The sequence below is a fragment of the Gavia stellata genome, chromosome 6 (genome assembly GCF_030936135.1).
Source record: "Gavia stellata isolate bGavSte3 chromosome 6, bGavSte3.hap2, whole genome shotgun sequence".
Classification (NCBI taxonomy): domain Eukaryota; kingdom Metazoa; phylum Chordata; class Aves; order Gaviiformes; family Gaviidae; genus Gavia; species Gavia stellata.
Window position 1 is genome coordinate 27,559,945 of NC_082599.1, and position 22,286 is coordinate 27,582,230.

Consider the following 22,286-nt stretch of genomic DNA (forward strand, 5'->3'; position numbering starts at 1 on the left):
ACACCAGCCGCTTCAGAGACCACTGCCTCAGATCTGCTCAACCCCTGACTCCTCAACAAAACCTTTCTAGAAATGCCTTTTTTCTGCAGCACAACCGACTTGTCTGAATTAGAACATGTGCAAAGCACTAGGTGGGTCTGTCTCAATAGTTTCATTAAGTTACTGATAAATGAACTTAGGAATAGAAGTGAATATTTTTCTGGTTCCTGTCTTGGTGGGAGGCCGGCAACAATGGAAACGGCCAAGACTTCTGAATGTCTTCATTGGCAAGTCTGTATATATTGTCTGTGTAATGGAATATGCTCTTCTGTTCAATGTTAACATTTCAAACATAAACCGTGTGTGACAGGTACATGACTACATACTTATAAAGTCTGGATTTTCTATCACCAGGTTGGTGGTAGTTTCATACCAGAAATCCAAACACAGGGGTTAAGAGGTAGGGTGTCTAAAATAGAACAGTTTTAATTGACTCATCTGTCAAAAGCAGTTTTTCTCCAAAATATGCAGAAATGTAACTGTTCCACGCAAAGCTTCTTGCCAACCCTGCAGACTGAAATCCAGCCATTTAGTTTTGTAACAGAAGGCCTTTCTTTCTGCTTGAAATGCTAACATCAGAGCAATCTTGAACTACAGAGTCTTAATTGATACCTCCATAATAAACACATTTAGATGACAAGCACTGGAATCTGTAGTTTAATCGTGCAACATAATAAGTATTAAAAAAGTAAAATCTAGATACTTACTGCTGTGTTTGCATTAGTGGCATACTGGTATTATCGTAGCTGTCTGTGTGAAGGGGTGGTACAATCTCACCAGTAACTGGGTGAAACACAGGAAGCGTTGAAAGAGGCCATGCTATCTCTCTATTTTTAGACATGTCACGAAGCTCTTTGGTTGATTTCTGTATAGCACTGTGGTGGACCAACTGGATGCTATGTCAAAAGGAAATAAAATCATAAATATGTATTTTAAATGCTCTATCAAAATGGATGGACTTTTACAATTATTATTATTCTTAAAAATACAAGGACTTTGATGCATGCTACAGACTTTATAGTGCAGCAATTACAGTAAACCTTTACATAGTTAATTTAATAAATATTAGATTTATTTCATTTTTAAGGCAGTAATTATTCCATTAGATTTTGCTGTCTGGATAAGTATTTTTCATAGGATCCAAGACTGGATCCATTTCCTGCTAATGTTCCATTTATTTGCTGCAGTTAAAATAAAAGTTTTTGGTTAACTCCTGATTCTTGTGGTAGATTCATAAAAACTCAGATTGATTTTAAACCACTCCATAGTATAGGCACTGGATACCTTCCAGGATATTTGTTCTCCTGTCCACTGCCTTTAAGACATAGGCTGGGAAGTTCAATAACCAGAAGTATAAATTACATACTAACATATTTTTTCTAACAGCACTGTTTTATTTTGAATTGACAGTCGTTAATTTCAAACCCTTTTTACTCTGGTCTTCTATCCTTGCCAAGACTCTGATTTAAAAGCAGCTTTCACATTTATGAATTAAACCATGGATTAGAGAGAATGAAAGAAGATTATGACACACATGTATGAAGCATGACAAGCTACTGAGAATGAAAATTAAATGGTAAAAGAAAAATAACAGGAAAGAAGACACTTACTCTGGTGTTTGCATGTTTCTCTTTTCCCTAAAAACAAAACAAAATTTATGAATTAAATAATAGCATTGATAGTTGGAACATTAAATCTATCTGATGATGAAAATAGTACATGATGTAGAAATGCTGACAAGGTTATTGCTAAACGCAACTTGGCAGCATTTGCAACTGGTTTTATGATGAGGCCTCAATGAACGCACGTATAGAGATGTGATACTGATGACACACACACAGACACACACAGAGAAATGAAAATGCAAGTTAAAGAACAAGCTTCTGGCTAAAATAAATTCTGTGACAAAATGAAATTATAGTTTGTGTAAGAAATGGCAGAAATTACATTACTTGCTGCTTTGCTTTTTTGTGTTTTTCTTTTATGTCTAAATTCAGTTCATATCCTCACCCAGATCTATTTTACAGAAGTTAGCATTTTAGAAATTACTTAATATTTTCCTGAATCAATGATCCTTTATTAGTATTTTATTTGTTTGGGGCATTTTGGAGAGTTGTGCATACGTGGAGATTTTGTGGAGCTTTTTGCGTATGTTAAGATTTTTAACCCTTTCAACTAGAACAATTAAAGGCCCTATATCCATTCTCTTGGAAATTACTCTATGTGCTTAGATGAGAAATAGTTCAATATTTCAAGCAGATATCTTTTGGCCTGTTTTAAATATTTTTAATGAACTGAATGGAATTCTTCTAACAAATAGTCTTCTATGCATTATAATCTTAGAAAAGTCTACAATTACTTATTAGTGTGTTAAAGTACTCACACTCCTTCCCGTCGGCAGCACATGATATAGGCAAGTATTAGAAAAAGCACCAGTGCTATTGCCGAGGGCACTGCCAGTGTAATTAGGAAATCCGAGTAATAGTCTCTGCTTTTCAGTGTATCAGAAGGTGGCTTGTATTCTCCACCATCAGGTAATATCCCCTCTCCACGAATCACTTCCTGAAAGGTGGAAACTTGTTTTGTATTGTCAACCTGATACCCAGGGGAAAAAAAAAAAGAAAAAAAAAAAAGACAATTATGTAACAAAGTAACAGAGTGTAAAACCAGGCAGTATTTAACCAGCCATAACATATAGAAAAATCCATATTACACATTTGACAAATTCTATACAATTTCATCCAATCACTTTTTTTTACCCAATAAAACCTCACATTTTGTTGAAAGCTTCTGATCAATGTGAAAAGTAATATCACTTTATTACTTTATCACATTATCAATTTATTTTGTGCCTACCAGAGATAGTATGTTTTTTACAGATTAATTTTAGGGATATCTCACACAAATAGTATTTCAGTAAAAATTCAGTAAATACTTTTATTGCAAACTAATTATTTGATAGTGATTTCTTTTTGATGAATTAATCCATTTCTTATCAGTCTTCCTAAATAACAATACTGCCCTCTCTTGTATGAAGGTGATACAGATGAGTGGAGTACCTATGGATTTTCTTCCTCCTTCCTATTGAGCTTTGCATCCAGCGCTCAAAAAAGCAAGAAGCATGAACCAAGCTGCTGAGGACTGAGCAGCTTTATTGCCTCCCCTACCCACCAGATGCAGGAAGCACCCCAACATGAGATGTGCATTTAGTTGATCAGAGCCAGAGTTCCAAGGTTTTTCTACCTCCTAATTCAACTAACCTCCAGAAGGCTGCATTCCTGGTCACAAATAATTTATTTTTTTTATGTCTGTATCTAACGTTCGTAGAAATACAACCTTTTCTTGCTACTGAATTTCCTGTTGCATTTAATTGACTGCCTTTCCCACATGACTTTTCAATTTTCTGCCTCCATTTTCTTGTTATCTTCAGTTAGATATTACTGTTAAATTTTATTAGTGTTAGTTTTAAAACTCTCTCCAGATCATTAATGAAAATAAATTGTATTTGCCTACTTGCTTGACCTTTTGCCTGTTCATTGAGAAATTTTGCAACTGATGGTAATTTCTTTATAATTGACACTTTCAGTCATAAAATGCTGTATTAAAATTTATGCAATGGATGAACAGGTTTTCATGGAATGCTAGAAATAATGTTACGTTGAGCTTCAAATGCATACACGTGTATATTACATATTTTAAGTGCAAGACAGTTTGACAAAAAATCATTTATGTATTCTTCACTTACTAAATTCTGCAGTATATTTTACGTTATGAATTCTACCTGGCTGCTTAGCTGAATGTCAAGCCCTAAGCAGACGCACAAAAAAGATGTATGCAGCTACTGATGTGACTGACAGAAGCCCATACACAGTGCGAGAACAAGCTATCAGAAAGCAGCGTTAAGAGGAAGCATGTATTAAGTTACCTCTCTTTTCAGTATTTGGGACCCACAAGCTTAAATCTACTTTTTGATTTAGGTGCTAACCGCCAGCATCACCTCACAAAAACTGGGAGGAAGAGGATATGATGGTTGTATTTTCACTAGTATCTGTTGTGGTTATGGGAAACGGAGCTCAACTCCCTCCCAGTCCATGGATCTTGGGGGACTTCCTGCCCCTTGGCTTGCCTTGCAAAGAGCAGCCTGTGATTAGATAGAGGGAAGCCTGGCTCCATTTTCCCTGTGATCCACCAGGTTACAGCGTGCAGCAGCAATGCTGTTGGCAACAGCAAACCCCTCTAAGACCGTTTAAATTCAGTTATCGTGGCATGCTGCCAAAACAAGTGCCAAGTTCAAGAAGGTTGGGTTGTAGGCTGCTGTAGAAAACTACGCTTCTCTTTGAGAGCCTGTTCCTGCTACACAATCTCTGCTTTTCTCAAAACAGCATGACAACACTGCTTCATGATTAGTTTACGAGCCACTGTTACTATCGGACGTTTTTTCTGGGAAGTACTCCTAACCAGATGCTCTTCATTGTACATGGGTACTGCTGATTATTCTTGCATTAGTGCACCATTCCTCTGCTGCTCCTTTTGAAATTCACTCTGTTTCCTAAGGCTGTTTCTCCAATTTCTCAAGACCTTTCTGAATTGTACTCTGTTCTTCAATGCACATGCAGATCCTTTACGTTTCTTGGGGCCTGCAATTTTAATTTAATAAGCACATTCCATCACCTAGCTTATTAATGAAGAATGGCAAGGAATTATTAATAATTCTGCTATGATTATGGCTATCCAACCAGCTCTCCACTAGGTCCTAGCTTGTTTATGAGACAGTATCAAAAAAACTTACCAAAAAGAAACGACATCTGATGCTGCACCTCTGTTCTACTTCTTTCTTGTAGAAGGAAATCAAAGACTTTACATAGCTTGTTCTTGACCAAGGCTGACTGCCTTCTACTATTTTTCAGGTGCTGGTAAGTATTGCTGTGTACATATGTCCCTTTTGCAATTTATCAACAGAAAGCCAATAAACAGTAAATAATCTGGATATTCTTTTGAAAACAAGTATTTTCCACTGTCTAACAGCTTTGCTAATTTACAGTGTATAGAAAGAAAAGGCTGGAAGTTATCCAATCAATTGTATTAATACCTTTTCTCATACTCAACACATTTTTTTGAATTTTACAAGTCTTTCATATCTCCCTTTCAGTTTCCTCTTGGGTAATGTCTGAAGTAGCTCAACAATCATCTATGTTTATGTACTTTCATCATCTATGTTCAAACTTGTCATATGCAATGTTCTCTTCCAATGCTGTATCATTTCTTGATTTTTCTTACCAGAACTAAACAAAAATAACCTTAAAAAGCCTCTTTGGGAATTACACTTCTTCCACAGCAAATAGTCTAGTGTTCAGTTATCATTCTTCTTGTATTTGAGAAGAATGTTCCCATTTATTTTGATTTCATTAGACAACACTATCTTATTTTCTTTTTCTATTTCATTTTTAACATGAAATATGTTTTAGACAATTTTCAGAAGGATTTTTTTAACAGCATAGAAATACTATTTAACTGGTCATGGCTGTAGACTCATTATTTGAGAAAATATATATTTACACACATGTATTTTAAGAAAGCAAGCATAACTAGCAGTATTAGCACGCTGAATTAAATTAACCACACCTACCTAAGTAATTCTCTCATTACTTGCAGTTCTGTAAGCCCTAGAGTTCTCTGGCCATTTGTATAAATCACCACTACTGAAACTGAATATGGTGATTTCAGTGGCGCCCAATTCTAATAGAATTCAGCCCACACAACAAAATCCTTTCACAATCTTAAGAGTGTCTGCTAGATGGAAAACAATGGACATCAGTCATGATAAAGTAGGATCTGGCCGAGCTGTCTGGCCAGGCTGGCAAAACTCTTACCTAAATCATGCCTGGCATAAAATATTGTACTACTACAAACATAATTTTTATGCAGTAACAAAATAACTCACCAGAGAGATTTTACACCAGTCAATATGGAACTGAGTACGAAATTTTTTATCACAGGTTATAACAGGCTCCATTTCTTGACTGCATCTCAGCTGATTTTGTGGGTTTTCCACTTCCCGTAAGCACGAAGAGAATGGAACATCTGCCCCAACCATAACATACACACTGCAGAAAGAGATGAGTGACAGATTGTCAGGATACCTGTCACAAATCCCCGAAGGACAATGATGTACTCTTCCAAGCATTATTATTGTTCATGGTAACATGCAGCTGTGCTTTAAAGACTAAAACTACTTTTTTATTATTTTTCTTGATAGTATACTTTATCTAAGCATATGAATAACAGACTGAAATCAAAAGGATTTTTCTAGCTACTTATTACTACTTATCTGTTTTGCTGCATAATGTAAATGTTTGCTCACCATTAGAGTTGTCAATTTCTGTGAAGTCATAGAGCTCCAAGTGCAAGTTCCTCATGTAAGTAAATCTGTACTACTTTTGAAAATTGCATTAACAGAGTATAATTTTATCTTAAGGAAATCTTCAGTCTTGCTTAGTATAGTATTTTTAAAGAAGTTCTCCCCATGTTTTCAAACAAAATTCACGAGGACTAGTTCTTTCTAAACCTAATACTAGTATGAAGCTGCCAAAGCCCCCAGCTTCTCCTAAAAGATTCCATACTGTAGCTATGCACTGCCAACAAAATTTGCAGAATACTGAAAGCGGAATGTAAATGTAATACTTCTTTTAGCATTACAGTACATAAAATAAGAGCTACTGCACTAATTCTATTATTCATTTTCATGTTTAAATATGTAGAATGCTGCTGGAAAATACAGTCTGCTGCACCAGGTAATAACGTATCAATGGATCCTGAAACATAAATTAGGTCATAGTTGCCGTTCAGTATAAAAGGCATTATCTGACTAAATGTTTAAAATGTAGCCGCTTGTGTTAAGTGGTTCTGCTATTACTCTGGCTAGTACAGAAGTCGCTTTCCTTCTTTAGATGTGCTCAGAAACTCTAGATAAACAAAAGAGCTCTGAAACAACAATCTTTTCTGCACATGCCTCGGATTTTGAACCCTCATCCCTTTCTTAGATATTATTTGACACAAAATATCTAAAAATAACTAGGCATCTTTATTTGCGCCAGAGAAAAGCACTACCACAACCATATTTTGAAAAGACTGAATCCTTATTAGTTTCTAATTGAAGTATCATATTTCAGAACAGAATTTATGGTTACGAATCACAACTGGCAATAGCACATTTCTGCAGTTTACACTCAGTAACCTAAATTCCCCAGATACCTCAGCTTACCACTTTCAGATAAAAGTCCACAGTGCTCCTGAAGCACATAACTAAATTTCACTAAGTAAGAGCACAGCTACAAATGACACTGTTACATGTTAAATGCTTTTAGAAATCTAAGCATCTTTATAACCTATGCTCTATCACACCTTGCTTCAAAATGTTGACTTTTGTGAATTGGGAACTACTGAATACTCGAAAACTACGCCAAACAACTGCTCAGAACTAGAGCTGGAATTATTTACTACCAACTGTTTATAATTAATGGAATTCATTAGTATTCCTTGGATTGTAAAATCAATATATAGAAACTGTCGCCTGTTGAAATGGTATCTAACATGATAAACCCATGGTGTAACGGGGGCTCAGAACATCAGTAAAACTTTTCATATCTAATACCAATCTGGATTTCCAAAATGTAAAACAGCAATTGCAAAGTTTCTAGAAAACCTAAAAAAAAATATTAAGCTTTTCAGTAAGAAAAAAAAGAATAAAGCAAAAACATTAGACTGACACATGTGCTTACCCCTCTTTCATGTCATTAATAGGGAGTGGAACTCTCCCTCCTCTGTCGAGGGCTGAAGTAATGTTTATAGCATTCAAGCGTTCTGGCTGCCACACATTTTTCACTGCTCCAAGAAAGTCGCCAAGAACTTCACTTGCCAACATTTCTTCTACGTTCATATTCCTTATGAAGAACTCCGCTTGATACGGTAAAGGAAAATCTAGTTGTGATGAAAAAGGAAGAGTTTTGCCTTAAACAAAGGCTCCATAACAAAGAATTTGAAGTAATGATTAACATAATACCACTTCAAGATTGATACATCTTTCCAAAAATCTTGTATTTGAACTAGCTCATTTTGTACTTAATGTGATTATGTTTAATTAAATAGTTAGCACTATTAGCTGTTAGTTAAGCTGAAAACCATTGGCTATTTATAAAGCAACTGGGAGATGAAGGAGCGGACTAGAGGAAAAGAGTCTCAGCTGGTAAATCTTCATTAAACAGATAAAATTACATTCATGCTAATCTTGGAGTCAAAACTGATCTGCAGTGACAATGAATTCCAATCTGCAATACTCCAGACTATAAATATATAAATATGATGAAGAGAACTAATTTTAAGGACACAAACTATTCAATTTTTTTAAATTGAAACATCCAAATATGCCATAATCTGTTGTTTTCTGAATCTGCCTGTATGATTGTTCTCTGCATAAAGAACGTGCAGAGAGAGAGAAAAATCCTTCATGTAAGGTCCACTTGAAAAGACAAGGAAAAAATTTGAAATTAATTATTCAAAAAAGCAAACACACTTTTTTTTAAAATGAATGAGGAATGATAGTCTTACCTGACAGAAATAATTTAGATAAAAATAACAAATTTAATCAAAAGAGGGAAAACTCTTACTTCCCCTTTGTGCCTCCACATTTGGCTTGATCACCAGACAACTATCTTACATTAATTTTTTAATCTTAAAAGAATAGGAGCCCATAAGATGTTTTTACTTGTTCAGTTCAAACCAACATGCTATTTTCTGTACATACCTTCTGCTGACATTATATTAATGATCAAATTATGTCTTGCTGTCTCAAAGGTACGCCTGTTATATGCAGTGATCTAGAGTGAAAAAAAAAAATGATTGCAAAACAACAATGCAAATATGGAAATCAGGTAAATGAAACATCAATGAAAATTAAATCGATAATTTAGAAATACTTATCACTTTTTAAATGCTTTGCCTCCTTATTTTGAAATGTATGAACATTCATTCATTAATATAAGATTTGAAAGGTAAGATCAATTTATTTGATGCAGTACTACCTTCAAATCAGGATACCAAAATTTTCTCAACCGGTTTCTAGCCAAATTATCCAAGGGATATATATGAATATAATATATTTTGGTCCAGATAAAAGTGTACTGTCATACATGTGTATTCTTTCTTTCCTGCTATCTTTAAGAACCACCATAAGCAAAGACTGGTTTCTCCATTTCCCCTTCCACCTTCCACCCCCTCTACCAATACCATAAGATCTATATTCATTGACAGCTCCTAGGGAACTAAACTAGATGGAGATATTTAAAGGAGAGAGTGTTGGCATCCCAGCAAATCTGATCTTTGGGATTGGGATTTATTTTTAGCTCTAGCCCCACTGAAGTCATACTCCATGAATCGATTCACAAGCATTGCTCCAACACTAGTTTTTAAAAAAATCCTGGAATATGTAACTTTAGGGGAACTGAAAACTAGTAGGTAGATGCAACATTCATGACTCTTATGGAAGCTTATACCAGGGTTCTCAAGCCCTGGAACAGGCTGCCCAGGGAATTGGTTGAGTCACCATCCCTGGAGGTATTTAAAAGACTTGTGGATGTGGTGCTTAGGGACATAGGTTAGTAGTGGACTTTGCAGTCCTAGGTTAATGGTTGGACTCGATCATCTTAAAGGTCTTTTCCAACCTAAACAATTTATGATTCATGATCAAATTATTAAGGATACCAATCTTATAGTTTAAATGTACAGCATGCCTGAACTGCTCCCAAGTGGTTACTCCTCAGTGGTGACTGTACTCTGAAGTTGTACTATGATTAAGTGCTTGTTCGTAAGAAATACTGAATGAGGCTGGATATCAGTATAATTATGTGTTAATTTCTCTACTTTTTTTTTTCCTGAAAAGTGATAAATCTTTCATTAAACAAATTGAAAAAAAAACTAACCTTCTTCCTAATTTTGACTTTAGTTCATTCATTCCAGGGACAAAGGAGAGGGATAGTAGTGGCAATAGTGACAGAACTATGCTGCTTCTCAGCAAACAGAGCTACAAAGCATTGTGACATTAATTAATAAAGAAACAAAAGTAATAGATGTTGCACTTCTTCTAAGGGATTTAAATGTAAAGGAAAAATGCTCTGGAATATCTTCTGCAGGTTCATTTAAGTGTAGAGGGAAAATCTTACCTGACACAATTGCATCTTATGTAATGTAACAAGTTCATTATAAAATTAACAGAAAGTAAATTCCTGAGATTTTTCAAATCCTTTATTCTGTTAATTTTTCAAAGGTTTGTTTCAACATTAATACTTAGAAAACCTAAGTCTCTGGTTGTACAAGATCTATACAGGAACATGACAGTACCCACTTTGAGTCTGCACTCCAGCAGTGAGAGTTGCCAGTGTGGACCATGCACCTGTACTGAGTAATAGTGACAGGGGAGGAGATTGCCTCTGTACTGAATAAGCATTCCAACACAAATCATCTTTGCACAGCTTTCAAAAGAGCTTGAGCTCAAGAATGTTACCCGCTCTATTGCGGTGCTATGCATAATGTTAGGCTCTTCTAATCATGAGGTCTCCTCCAATTAATTGACCTACCCATGACATCACCTCAGGAATAGGACATGATGAAAATTATGTTCAGGCCAGGAATATGCAATCATTCCTCTTAGACGGCACTAGGAAGTGGATCAAATGCAATCTGCCCGCCTCACGTACTACAGAATTTAAAAGCCACATCTGAGAGGGGACTGCAATGAATTAAATTGTATGCTAGGCACGATTTAGTTCAAATATAGGCTTGGGGTCATGCTTATAAAGGAGGTCTTGATATAGATCCTAGAATCTAAAAGCACGTGCCAATTAAAACAAAAGGGCAAGCTTAAACAAGTTTCCTCTACTGAAAGCTAAGCGGAGTCTGCAAGTACTTCTGCAGTTGATTAATATTATTAGTCCTGCTGAAATCAAGACTGAATGATGTATATAGAATTAAGCATGGGTGAAATTATCTACAGTATAACTTAACATTCAGAGATGTCATTCTTGAGGAAGAACAACTATATCAAATGCAATTTACAACAAAAGAAACTCATCAAGGGTTTAAGACAAATACACTGCTGAAGCAGCAAAATGGCTGCAGCAAGTTAATAAGCAGATTTTCCTTTACATCGTGGACCACACAGCGACTGACTCAGTCTGCTGTCTACGATATGCATGGCAGAAAATATCGTCCTTTTTCCCTTTCAATTTTAAACATTTGGATAGCTATTTCTCAAAAATAAAGTAGTGGGGTTTGTCATTGTTACATTTGTAAGGCTAGAATTAAATAAATGTAAAGTGATAATTAAATCTATCAATAAACATGAATAATGAACCAGATAATATTTGATGAAAAATAATTTAATTTAAAAAAAACCCAAAACCTGCTTATTGACTGAACACTGTATTTTTCAGTGGGGAAAAGTCTGGCCCATATTTATAGTAGAATGTTACAAAACTGAGAAGTCAGATATTCTCCAAGTACAGTTGTTTACAAAGTTTTTTCCCCCCTATATTTTGAATACAGCTTTAATATATTCTGAATTTACTGAAATGAAATGCCTCTTAGAAAGATGAAGGGCAAGAATCTAAAGGTATTTCATCTACAAATATTAAGCTTAAATGGTTATTGCTATTTACTAGTTATACCTTAAAAGTAAAATATGAAATGTCATACAACTTGGCTTTCTCTCAAGAGGCTACAACGTTCCCGAAGAGAAAATGTTAATGTCACAAGTCCTTATCCCTACCTTATAATCTTTAATTGTAATTAACTTTTCAAAAAAAAAAAAAAAAGAGGCAATGCTTGTTGACAATTCTGAATCTTATACTCTAAAACAAAATAAATCTTTTTGAACCTTTAAAAGAAAATACCTCTATGATGGTTGGTTTGCCCACATTTTCTACAGTTGGTGAGCCATACAGCACTCCATCACTGTATGGTGTCCTTTGTATATAGCGTAGCCATCCAGGTCTGTCAGGGTAACCCATTAAGTTGGTATTAAATGTTATAGGATCATTATTTATTTCACCTAGATAAGAAAAATTGTATTAGAGTATTTACAAGAAAATACTATGCACTTTGATTTTGATGTTTCCATTAGAAAATCTTACTCTATCTTCCAGTTATCTCTTCTAAACATTTCCAGAAAGAAAAAAAAAAATTGCTAACCTTCACCATACCAGAAATATGTGAACTCCTACTCAGCACTTGTAAGTATTAAGAAATTAGTATCTGAAAAGTGTAACCAACTGCAGAGATGAATGTGCTTGTACTTCTTAGAGTCCTGGCTAACTCTGTGTGCTTGCACTCATTAACCAGTAGGTCTGATTTTTAGAGCTCAGTTCCACCTAGAATTGAAGCATCTAACCTCCTTACTGACAAAAGCACAAAGGCTTCAGTCCTTTAATTCCCCAAAAAAACCTTCTTTCATTTATGTTTTTAATAATGGCTCTGGAGACCCAATGTACCTGGATAGACTTACTGTAAAGAGTAGCTGTGTAATCATCATAGTCTGAAAGCTTCTCTTAGCATCAGGATATACATACAGGTCTTCAGCACCAACAGACTGGCAGTTTTTCTTTAGAGAACAAATTAATTCAAAAAAGGACCAGTCATTCCTGCAAAATGGATCCACTGATGGCTACTAAATACAATGGTCCAGATGCAATCTCTAAAAGCCTCTAAATTTAAACCAGTACAACAGTTTTCATGGGCCTTATTGATACTCTTACAAATGGCCAAATTTGACTTGCGTTCATTTTAGCTTTTGTAAACACTACCAGATCCTCACCATTGAGGTGTGAGCACCTTACAGCTGAGGCACAGAACTCGGGCAAATCTGCTCTGAGCCTGCAGACACCTCTGCACTGCGCTCCTCCAACTCAGCTTTGAAATGGCAACAGCAGCAATTGTAGGACAAGTGACAGGAGAAGATAACAGGCAGGCTGGCACAGAAGGCAGAAACTGAGCCCAGTGAAGAAAGAATGTCTGTCATCTCCAGAGAGGAACAAAGAGACTGAGACCCGTTGCCAACGGGTAACAGTTTTCAGGTACACATTTACACATCTGGCTGTGGATAAGAGACCAAAACCACACTAAACCAGCACCAGAGTGTAACACAACTATCCTCACAATTCTCTCAGGACGTCCCAGTAATCTCATCTATTGCATTCGTAATAGAATTCCCAGCATCACAAATGATTTGGGGAAAAAATCTGAAAGCCACCTGTGATACATTCTGGTTTGCCCTTCATCAAGGTAGGCTATCCTAATGATCCAGCACAGCAGACAAAAATAAAAGGACCATGCTAACAGCTGGCCTTACACTGAATTTCTGATATGATCACAATCATCTAATGTGTACAACAATTTCAGCAGTATCTGAAATCAGATTCATACTGCCTTTGAATTACATGAATGTCAAGACAGGCTGGGGCTGCAAAGATTCGAAAGACAATCCATCTTTAGTAAAATTTCCAGGTTCCTTCCATCTATGTGCCAAAACTGAGAGAAAATGGGGACAGAAGCAAACTTCACTCTGCCAGTCATTGTTACATGAAATGAAGACTCAGGTACACATGTCAGGAGAAACATCCATTTTTCAAGGAGAGGACATTTTTAAAACATTTGGGTTTATTCATGACAAAATTTAACCAATGCTAACAGAAGCTAATTTTTTCTTTAAAGTGAGTCTTGAAAATAATATTCTCAAATCAATTTGAAAGCTTATTAATGAAACAGGTTTTGATTATGTGTGCACTGTACATTTATTACAGATTTTTCTTATTTTTATAGGAAAATAGGATAGTTATATTTATATAAATAGGATATATTTATTATTCCTTTTCATTGTTGATAAGCATGCAGGGCAGAATGTTCTCTCTTTCTCCTTCCCCCCTAGATTGCTTATACATATTCTAACCTGCCAACGATCAATGCTTTAGGTTTGCCTTAGGTGTATGTCAAAACACCATACTTAGGCAATCACAGCTCTTTCTCTAAAAACAAACTGCTTACTAATATTAAACTGTTCCTAAATACAGGAAGAAGGCTGAATCCAAAGGAGCATTTGTTTTAAATGAAAGAGAAGATCATTACATAGTCTCATATTTGATTTAATCTTCTATTTTGTCTCAAGTTTACTATATGCTTTCAAGATGCTCCTTCATATAGCCTGATACATAGCACATTTGAAACAGTGATCAGATAAATGGTATTTTTAACAGACATAATTATTAAACTTCCATTATTTTAAATTTAATGCAAAAGTGTAGAAAAGTTATACTTCCTAATCTCAGATATATAATGTGTTATTACACCTTCCCAAATTATTAAGTACATTTTTCACAATACACAATTACATGTATCTTTTCACAAATGATGATCACAAACCAAAACATTTTAAACTTGTAGAACCACATATTTTATTTCATTTGAAGATATTTCTGTATGTTATAAGCTGAACTGTAAGGTATGCTAAATGGATTTGATTTTTTTTAAAACTTTATTTTCCCCTACATTTTTATATAATATGGAAGATCTTAGCATCCCATACCAGGCTTTGGGTAAGGAGGAAATTCCCCCTTAAAGTACTCTCTCTCCAAAACATGAACAAAAAGAACTCCAGCAGAAGGGTATACATTCCGATCAGAGTGCACCTTAGACAGAATCGTGTACACTGAAAAGCAGAAGGAAATATAAGAGACAGAAAAAAGCAAAAATGAGACATGCTCTAGATAATACAGCATGCATTTCAACAGCAGTGTGGGCAATCTGGGAGAAAGAAAGCAACGAATATTAGAAACCTGTTAATAAGTTTTTAAAAGGTTGCATAGATTTAACAGCAAACACAGAGCAAACCCTCTCTTTGCCCAACAGGATCCCTTCCAACAGTGCAATAAACAAAACTGTCTATGTCAGGATTTCAGAAGTTGCACTAGCTCTTTATTTTTATTGCAATAAAAAAACTGAGGGAGGCTATTGTAATATTATAGTTGGTTTATTTGTAATATTACATGAATAAAAATACATTAAATGAATGATACAATTGTGTTTTCTTGATATTTTACATAAAAATAAGGAACATGAGAAATACAGAGGAACCTTACCAATCAATGGTACTGATTCCTCACTGACTGGAAATAGCAGATTTTTCAGTTCTCATGCAGAAAAGAATAAAGCAATGAACTTCAGCGGAGGATTTCTATGAGTTCTTAAAAGCTAGACTTTCTTAGACCATCAAGTTCAGATATTGTACACCTAAAAATCTGGTTAGAGAGCTCATTATTGAAGATGTTGTGCTTGTATTGAACGATAAAACAGAAGGACATGGCAATTATAAGCCATTCAAGTGCCACTGATTCCAAACAAAAAAATGAAGCCATATTTTACAGGACTCAGAACTAAAAAGAATACAAACATAATTATGATACATTAAATGGACAAGAAACCACTTTATCGACAAGCTTAAAAATTGAAGCATAAATGGAGAATACTGATCTATTAGGTGTTTCTCATGGTGTCTTAACAGGACACACTGTAGGTCATATTACTCTTCCATATTCCTATTAAAATTTAAGTCAATGCCCTGAAAGAATCAACCATTGCTGGTAATTTTTGTCAATGAGATGAGGATTACACAAGTGGTAAATAAAGATAAGTCACCGATACAGAGACACACAGCTACCTGCCTTGCTTGCTAAACTGAAAGAAAACTTCATGAGAAGTCACATCTCCGAACTATAAGCAATACAGCATGGGGGTACCGTCACAAGGAAGAGCGACTCTGAAAGAGACTTCAGAGTCATTGGAACAAACTCCTAGGAACATGCTTGTACCTCCCTAGAAGATAAAAGGGCTAATTTCAACAGTTGGATCAATAAGCAAGATATGTTTGAAATGTGGATCAAGCTCATGTAATTTTCTAATCCTGGTATAATTTCTCCAGCCTTATCAGTGTACCAACCTTCTCACTTGAGATCCACTTAAAAAGGCACTGCTAATTAGGCATTAATCACAGACATTCCATCCCTCGCACCACGTACTCCGTGTGGAATCTATCTACCTAATTTTAGATGCCTACAGAAACAACATCCACCACTGAGTTAGTCAGGCTCCTTTTATAGTCAGTAGAAAAGAAACAGATGCTTCTAGGGGTTGATTAATTTGATTTCTCCTGTAAAATGAGATGAATCATGTCCTAGATTCCTGACTACACTGACTAGATCTCCACTGACTGTGGAGGCAGCTGAGAGGAGATGCAGACATCTGTAATGTAGACCTCTACATTCTGTTACATACATCCCACTCTTTGAGCCTGATATTGGAGAATTAATAGTCTTAAGCTCTGGATGTACTATTGATCAAATTCCACAGCAGTTGCTTTTTCCCACTTTTGAAAACTGCTTTTAACACAGTAATGAACAGAATATCTTTCTAATAATTTTACCTTAAAGACAAAATTAAAATGAATCCTGAAATTTATATAGTTTCTTACAATTTTGTGTGGTTAGCAAACCAGTTACTGTAATTTTAATTATGCAGACTTGATCTAAGTACAGTAACATAGCTATTTGATTTGTATAATTAAAATTAGTAAATTGATGACCCAAAAAACTTTTGCACTCACTTCTGTGAATGAGCTGTAAATAGAGCAAGGGAACTAATTAATTTCCTTCAAAATATTTTCAAGAAAAGCTGAAAAAGTAATTTATAACATTAATAGAGCAGAAAAGCTGAAAAAATATGGTGGCTGGCTGAAAATGCATCAAATATCTAGAAAAAATCCATTTTTCCATTTCTGATGCTTTGACTCTACAACAAAAATCCATTTCAAACAGGAAGAACAGTGAAAAAGTAAAGTGTATTTTCTCCATAAGCAATAGTTTTAGAAAGTAAGATGGATAATAGAATCAGCAGTTACTGAAAAAAAAAATATAACATTTCTTTTGTCTGTTAGAGGAAATCTATTGCCACCACTAAATGCCTGCCCATTCCTAGTAATGAGACATACTCTCTTGCTGAAGCAAGCATACCAATAAGGATTTCATGCAGATATAAACCACTGATCTTGGTAGAAGTCTAAAAATGCCTCTCAGAAGGAAAAAACCCACAAACCTATTTTATCTTATAATGACAAACACACTGTAATGACACAAGTATGGAGATAAAGAATTCGAAAGCTCTTGTCTCCCTTGTCAGAGAAGCTCTCTTCTTTTTCCCCCAGGAAGTTTCTTCAAAATCAGAAGGAAAATGATGAGTCTTCATCCCACTACAGCAATCACTGCTTTTCTATAATGAAACAAGTGAAATGCTATTTTCTTCAGAAGCTTTTAAAACCCACAATTATTTTTGTAAGACTGCCTGAGACTGGAGATGAATGCGTAATCATCTTAGGTGATCTAGGGATGAAACTGAATACACTTACCAACTTCTAGATACTAATCTAACACAGCAGACTGCCAGATGTTAATTGCTTGGGCAAATTCCCCATGGTAGATAAAAATCTCAGGGACTGTGAAAGGTTTCTGTAAAACTAACCACGGGAAATGAAAAATCTTCACTACATAGGATGCCAACAGATCCCCACTAGAAAAAAAGACAGTATCAGCTACCTTGCCAGCACTGTTTTCTTCTTTCTTGTTTCCAGATCCCTTGGAGGACTTTCTGTAGATCCCAAGATATAACTGTGCAGAAAGGTTAGAAGTTCTGCAGACTGGGAAAGAAGTAGATTAATTCTGAACTGAAGATTGGGAAACATGCATCACTCTTTCCAAAACATGTACAGAATCCATCCCAGTTTTTCTTCTTGTAGGTCTTGAACATGGGCACAGGCAGTAATTCAGCTACGATTATATCAGCCTCCAGCCCAGAGCCTGTTATCAGATACAGATGACCCCCAGAAATTTCAGAAGATTTACCATGTTGGTTGAAGCCTGTACGTTGATGATCTTCAGAAAAAAGTCCACCTGGAAATTTTTTTCTGGGAATTTCAATGGGTTCTCTCCCCATTGATTTTTAGCAGATGAAGCACAGTCCCAGAAATAACTTGATTTGGGGGCCAGTCCAGATTGCCTGCCTGGATGGTCAATCAGCGCAAAGCCCTTTCTCAGCTAGTGTACACTAGCTAAAATATTCTATGTGTACTTGCATAAATGACAGTAAAATAGTCTTTTTACATATGTATATGAAAAGATTTTTTTAAAATTGTTACAGACAAGTTATTGTATTAAGCAAACTGCAGAGGTATCTCCAAGCAACCAGCCGTGATAAGAAAATGTGCAATATTAGGTATACACACAGCCATTATTTCAAGCAAAGCTATAGGAACAGGAAAAGTTGGGGAAGACTCACAAAGACACGCAGGTCTGTGAATGTTTAAAAGATGGAAGAAACGTAAAAATTTCCAAATTACTTACCTTGAAATAGCACCTTATTCCTAAAACAAGGACATGACTGAAAAAGCAAGAGTAATATTAAAAGAAGATTTGACTGAACCAACATGGGATTTAAATTTACAACCTAAACTCACCATTCTTCTCAACAGCCTTTATTCTGCTGATAATATAACTGTGGGCTTGCTTAGTTGTCCAGTTAACTGTTCCATTATTGCCATCAGCAGAGCTTAACAAAAAAGCTTTTCAGAATAAAACAAATGCAAAAAAAATTAGTCAGATCAACAGACTGCCACAAACCAAGTATCAGATGGGATCAGATACCTTCTAAATCAGATTTTGGTTTTAGTCAGAGTTTAGGAACCTTAGGTCAAAAAAATGGTGGTGTTTGATTTGAATATATAAACACATAATAATCTGACAGTCGCCTTTTTGACACTCATTTTTCCAAATAAGCTTAGTTTACACTAAATGCTTAAACCTCTGCAGACACTTCTGCTGACATAATTATACTGATAATAAAGATGATGAAGAGCATTCTCTGATAAATATATTTGCACTGGCGAAACCTCACATACAGGCAAAGACATATCTAAAGTTATTTTCACTGGTACAGTATATTTTGGCCAAAGTAGGGAAAGCAGTATAACCAAGAGCACAGCTTTGCTTATATAAAGACACATGGGGCTGATTACCTTGCAGGCATAACCAATAATCAATTTTGAAAAACAGAACCAGTTAAAAATGGTTGTCTTCATCCCATGCAGCTAGAACACAGCCTGAAAACAGCTGGATCAGTACAGCTGAAGGTGCAAGAAGGTTTGGTGAGGAGCAAATGATTACAGGAGACAGAAAGCAGCTGTGGAACTGACAGAAAGACTCCATTTCACCAGTAGCAGAACTGCCCAAGAAAGCTCCCTCCTCACTTCCTACTTCTTTTTCTTTTGTTCCTTTTCTTCTGTGATGAATAATAGATATATCAGCTGTTTGTATAGTTACATGCCAACTGAAAGTGCAAAGGAAAGAAATTGCAGTCAGATGCTAGGAAAGTGGCCATAATAAACAGTCTTTCTTTTGAATTCCTCCTGGGAGCGAGAACTCGGAGTCAAACCCCAGTTAGGATGCTAATCCGATACCATTGTTTAACTTCCTTGTAAAAATAGCAATATCGGAAACATCATCAAGCAGCAGTACTTGCGTACGGATACACCAGTTTGCAGGAAGAAATGAACGCTTATTGGCAAACACTCAAAGTATGCAAATATCATTTACACTAGAAGCGTAAACATCTGTGGAAACTTCTGCTGACATAGTTACACTGGTCAGCTATTATATTACTGATATCGCATTCTCCGAACAGAATTTAGGAGACCCAACAAATCTGGCTTAAGCAGTAGCCAAGATACACAAATACTCAATCTATGCGTATGAGTGAGCCATTTATTAATGATAATTTACACAAAACAGCTAAAACTGAATTGAGGATGAAGTGTAATAAAAAAATTACGCGTTCAAATTACCATACCAACACAATGTTTCTAAATTATGAGTTTCTGTTACGTTTCTTTGGATTTTCAATACACACAAAGGATCAGATCTAACAAAAAGGTATTATTCACATTCACTGTTTTACATCTGCCTTGCAAGACGGACAACTTTCTCCCTGCTGAATTGATCTGCATACATTGCAAGTCTTAATATAATACCATCCTAGGGATTATCCAACTCAGTACTGCATATGACCTTTAATGTAAATTTTCCGTAATTATTGGAACACTCAAGAAATTCCAAAAAGGTGAAATAAAGTTGTTCCAATATTTAAACAGGATTAGCTGGGCAATCAGACGCTTGTCAGCAACAAACCAGCACCAAGCAAAACAATTAATACAATTTGATACTGAATTCTTAAATGGAGAAGAGTATTATATTTATCACAGTCAACAAGGACTTAATGCATCTTTTCAGACACTTTTGCTAAGCCCACAAGTTTTTTCTGATAAAGATAGCAATAATGACGTGTTACCCTTAGATATACAGCGTATCACCTAGCACTTTGAGAAACTAGATACAAAAACATTCTAGCATATTTAAATGGAACAAAAAAAAAAAAAAAGACAGGTTCCAAGATGTATTTTTAAATATAAACGATCAGTAAGTGTCTTTGAATTGGGTTCACAAGTTGTGCTAGGTTCAGCTGTGAGGATTAAAGAGGTTACCTGTCCACCCTACACTGCATTTCACAGGGGAACTGGAAAAGCAACCAGTGTGCTTCTTCTCAGATCCTAGAGTTTACAGTGCAATGTTTTAATATAAATAAATATCAGCATCTATTTGATTTCAAATGACAGGTTTGACATGAAACAATTCAGGAGCACACTGCCCATTCAACAGCTCTCACCACAAGAATGGCAGTCTCAAGCAAGAGAATAGGGCTACTGGAGAGTTAACTTGTTATACAAGATTTCTAGTGGGTCTCACAAGGTTCCAACATTGGCCTTATGCAATTTGACTTTTATATATACAAATATCTATATACACATACATATAAAAAAATAAAATTACTTGGATATATACTATATACTGATAAAATTTGCAGGTAAAAACAAGGGCTAGAAGATTGTCAAATAATGGAGATGACATGCTACTAACACAGAACAGTCCGCATTGTTTGGTAAAAATGTGATCAGTGATGTGCACGTCAATGGAATAAAATGTAAATGCATACCCAGGAACAAAGGCGGCATGCCATACGCACACTACAGAGCACACACTTCAGGGATGCTGAACTTTGATAAAAAACTAGGGACATACATCAAGTAATAACTGGTTGAACAGAAGCTTTCAGCAGAAGACTGGTTAGAATGGCTGATATGTAAACAGCAACATGAAGGAGAAGCAGGGAGATTTTTTTTTTTTTTTGTACTTGACACAGATATGATCAGTGTTCAAATGCTGTGTCTAGTACTTACATAGAGCCTTCAGGAAGCATAGTGACAACATGAAAAAAACTCAGGGAAGATCTGTGAATATTATTAAAGGATGACAAAAGAGGCCTTATACTACAGAATGCAGGGATTCAAACTATGCATTTTATCAAAGAGAGAGATTTAGAATTAATTTGATCAGCTTTGTATTCATGCTGAAAAAAACATTAGTTGTGTCAGGCTCTTCGGTTTGTTACACGTTGCCACAGTTGCTGGAGCACCCACCAGTGCTTCTAACAGCAGGAGCAACTTGAACATGCCCAGGTGAAATACATCTACAATGTTTTCTTTTTTCTTTTCTTGAATTATATTTTACTTTAATTAATCTTTTGATTTTATTTTCCTTAAATTAATCTTTTTTATTTTTCTTTAATATTTTTCTTTAATCGTATTTGTATATTTTATAAATACAAATTATATTTATATTGTTTATACTATTTTCCCTTTAATTATATTTGCCTACGTTTTATGTAATGGTTTTAAGTATTTAAATATTTAACAGTGGAATGTTTAACAGAAGATACACACAACAATTTCTGCCCACCTCACAATCAAAAAAGGACCTAAGTATCATGGCCCAACTTCACCTTCCCCATTCCTTTATTGCACTCTTAACATCCACACACCATCTTGCACCTTTTATCTATCCTTCTTATTGCTTCTTTGAAGTAGGATCTCAAGCCCATCTCTCCCACTACTACATCTCCAGCTCTCAAAACCTGGCATTTCCCCTCTCTCCCACACCTCCACCTTGGACCTGACCTAAACACGTCCTCTTACCTAATATGCAGTACATAAG

General features: G+C 35.5%; 1 protein-coding gene across 7 annotated transcripts in view; it reads right to left on the reverse strand.

Annotated features, from left to right (window-relative positions):
• SGCE (sarcoglycan epsilon) overlaps positions 1-22,286 on the reverse strand; it is a 31,454-nt gene that overhangs the window by 3,962 nt on the left and 5,206 nt on the right. Inside the window, exons 2-10 of one of the 7 annotated variants that reach the window (XM_059818438.1) lie at positions 18,641-18,745; positions 14,666-14,788; positions 11,982-12,139; positions 8,840-8,912; positions 7,818-8,016; positions 5,981-6,143; positions 2,423-2,634; positions 1,650-1,676; positions 747-935 (exon numbers count right to left, since the gene is read on the reverse strand). In XM_059818438.1, coding sequence (XP_059674421.1) covers positions 747-935; positions 1,650-1,676; positions 2,423-2,634; positions 5,981-6,143; positions 7,818-8,016; positions 8,840-8,912; positions 11,982-12,139; positions 14,666-14,788; positions 18,641-18,745 — 1,249 coding nt within the window. Of the gene's footprint in view, positions 1-746; positions 936-1,649; positions 1,677-2,422; positions 2,635-5,980; positions 6,144-7,817; positions 8,017-8,839; positions 8,913-11,981; positions 12,215-14,665; positions 14,889-18,527; positions 18,552-18,640; positions 18,746-22,286 lie in introns of those variants that run through there. The other 6 variants (XM_059818444.1, XM_059818439.1, XM_059818442.1 and 3 more) reach the window with 6 other exon arrangements.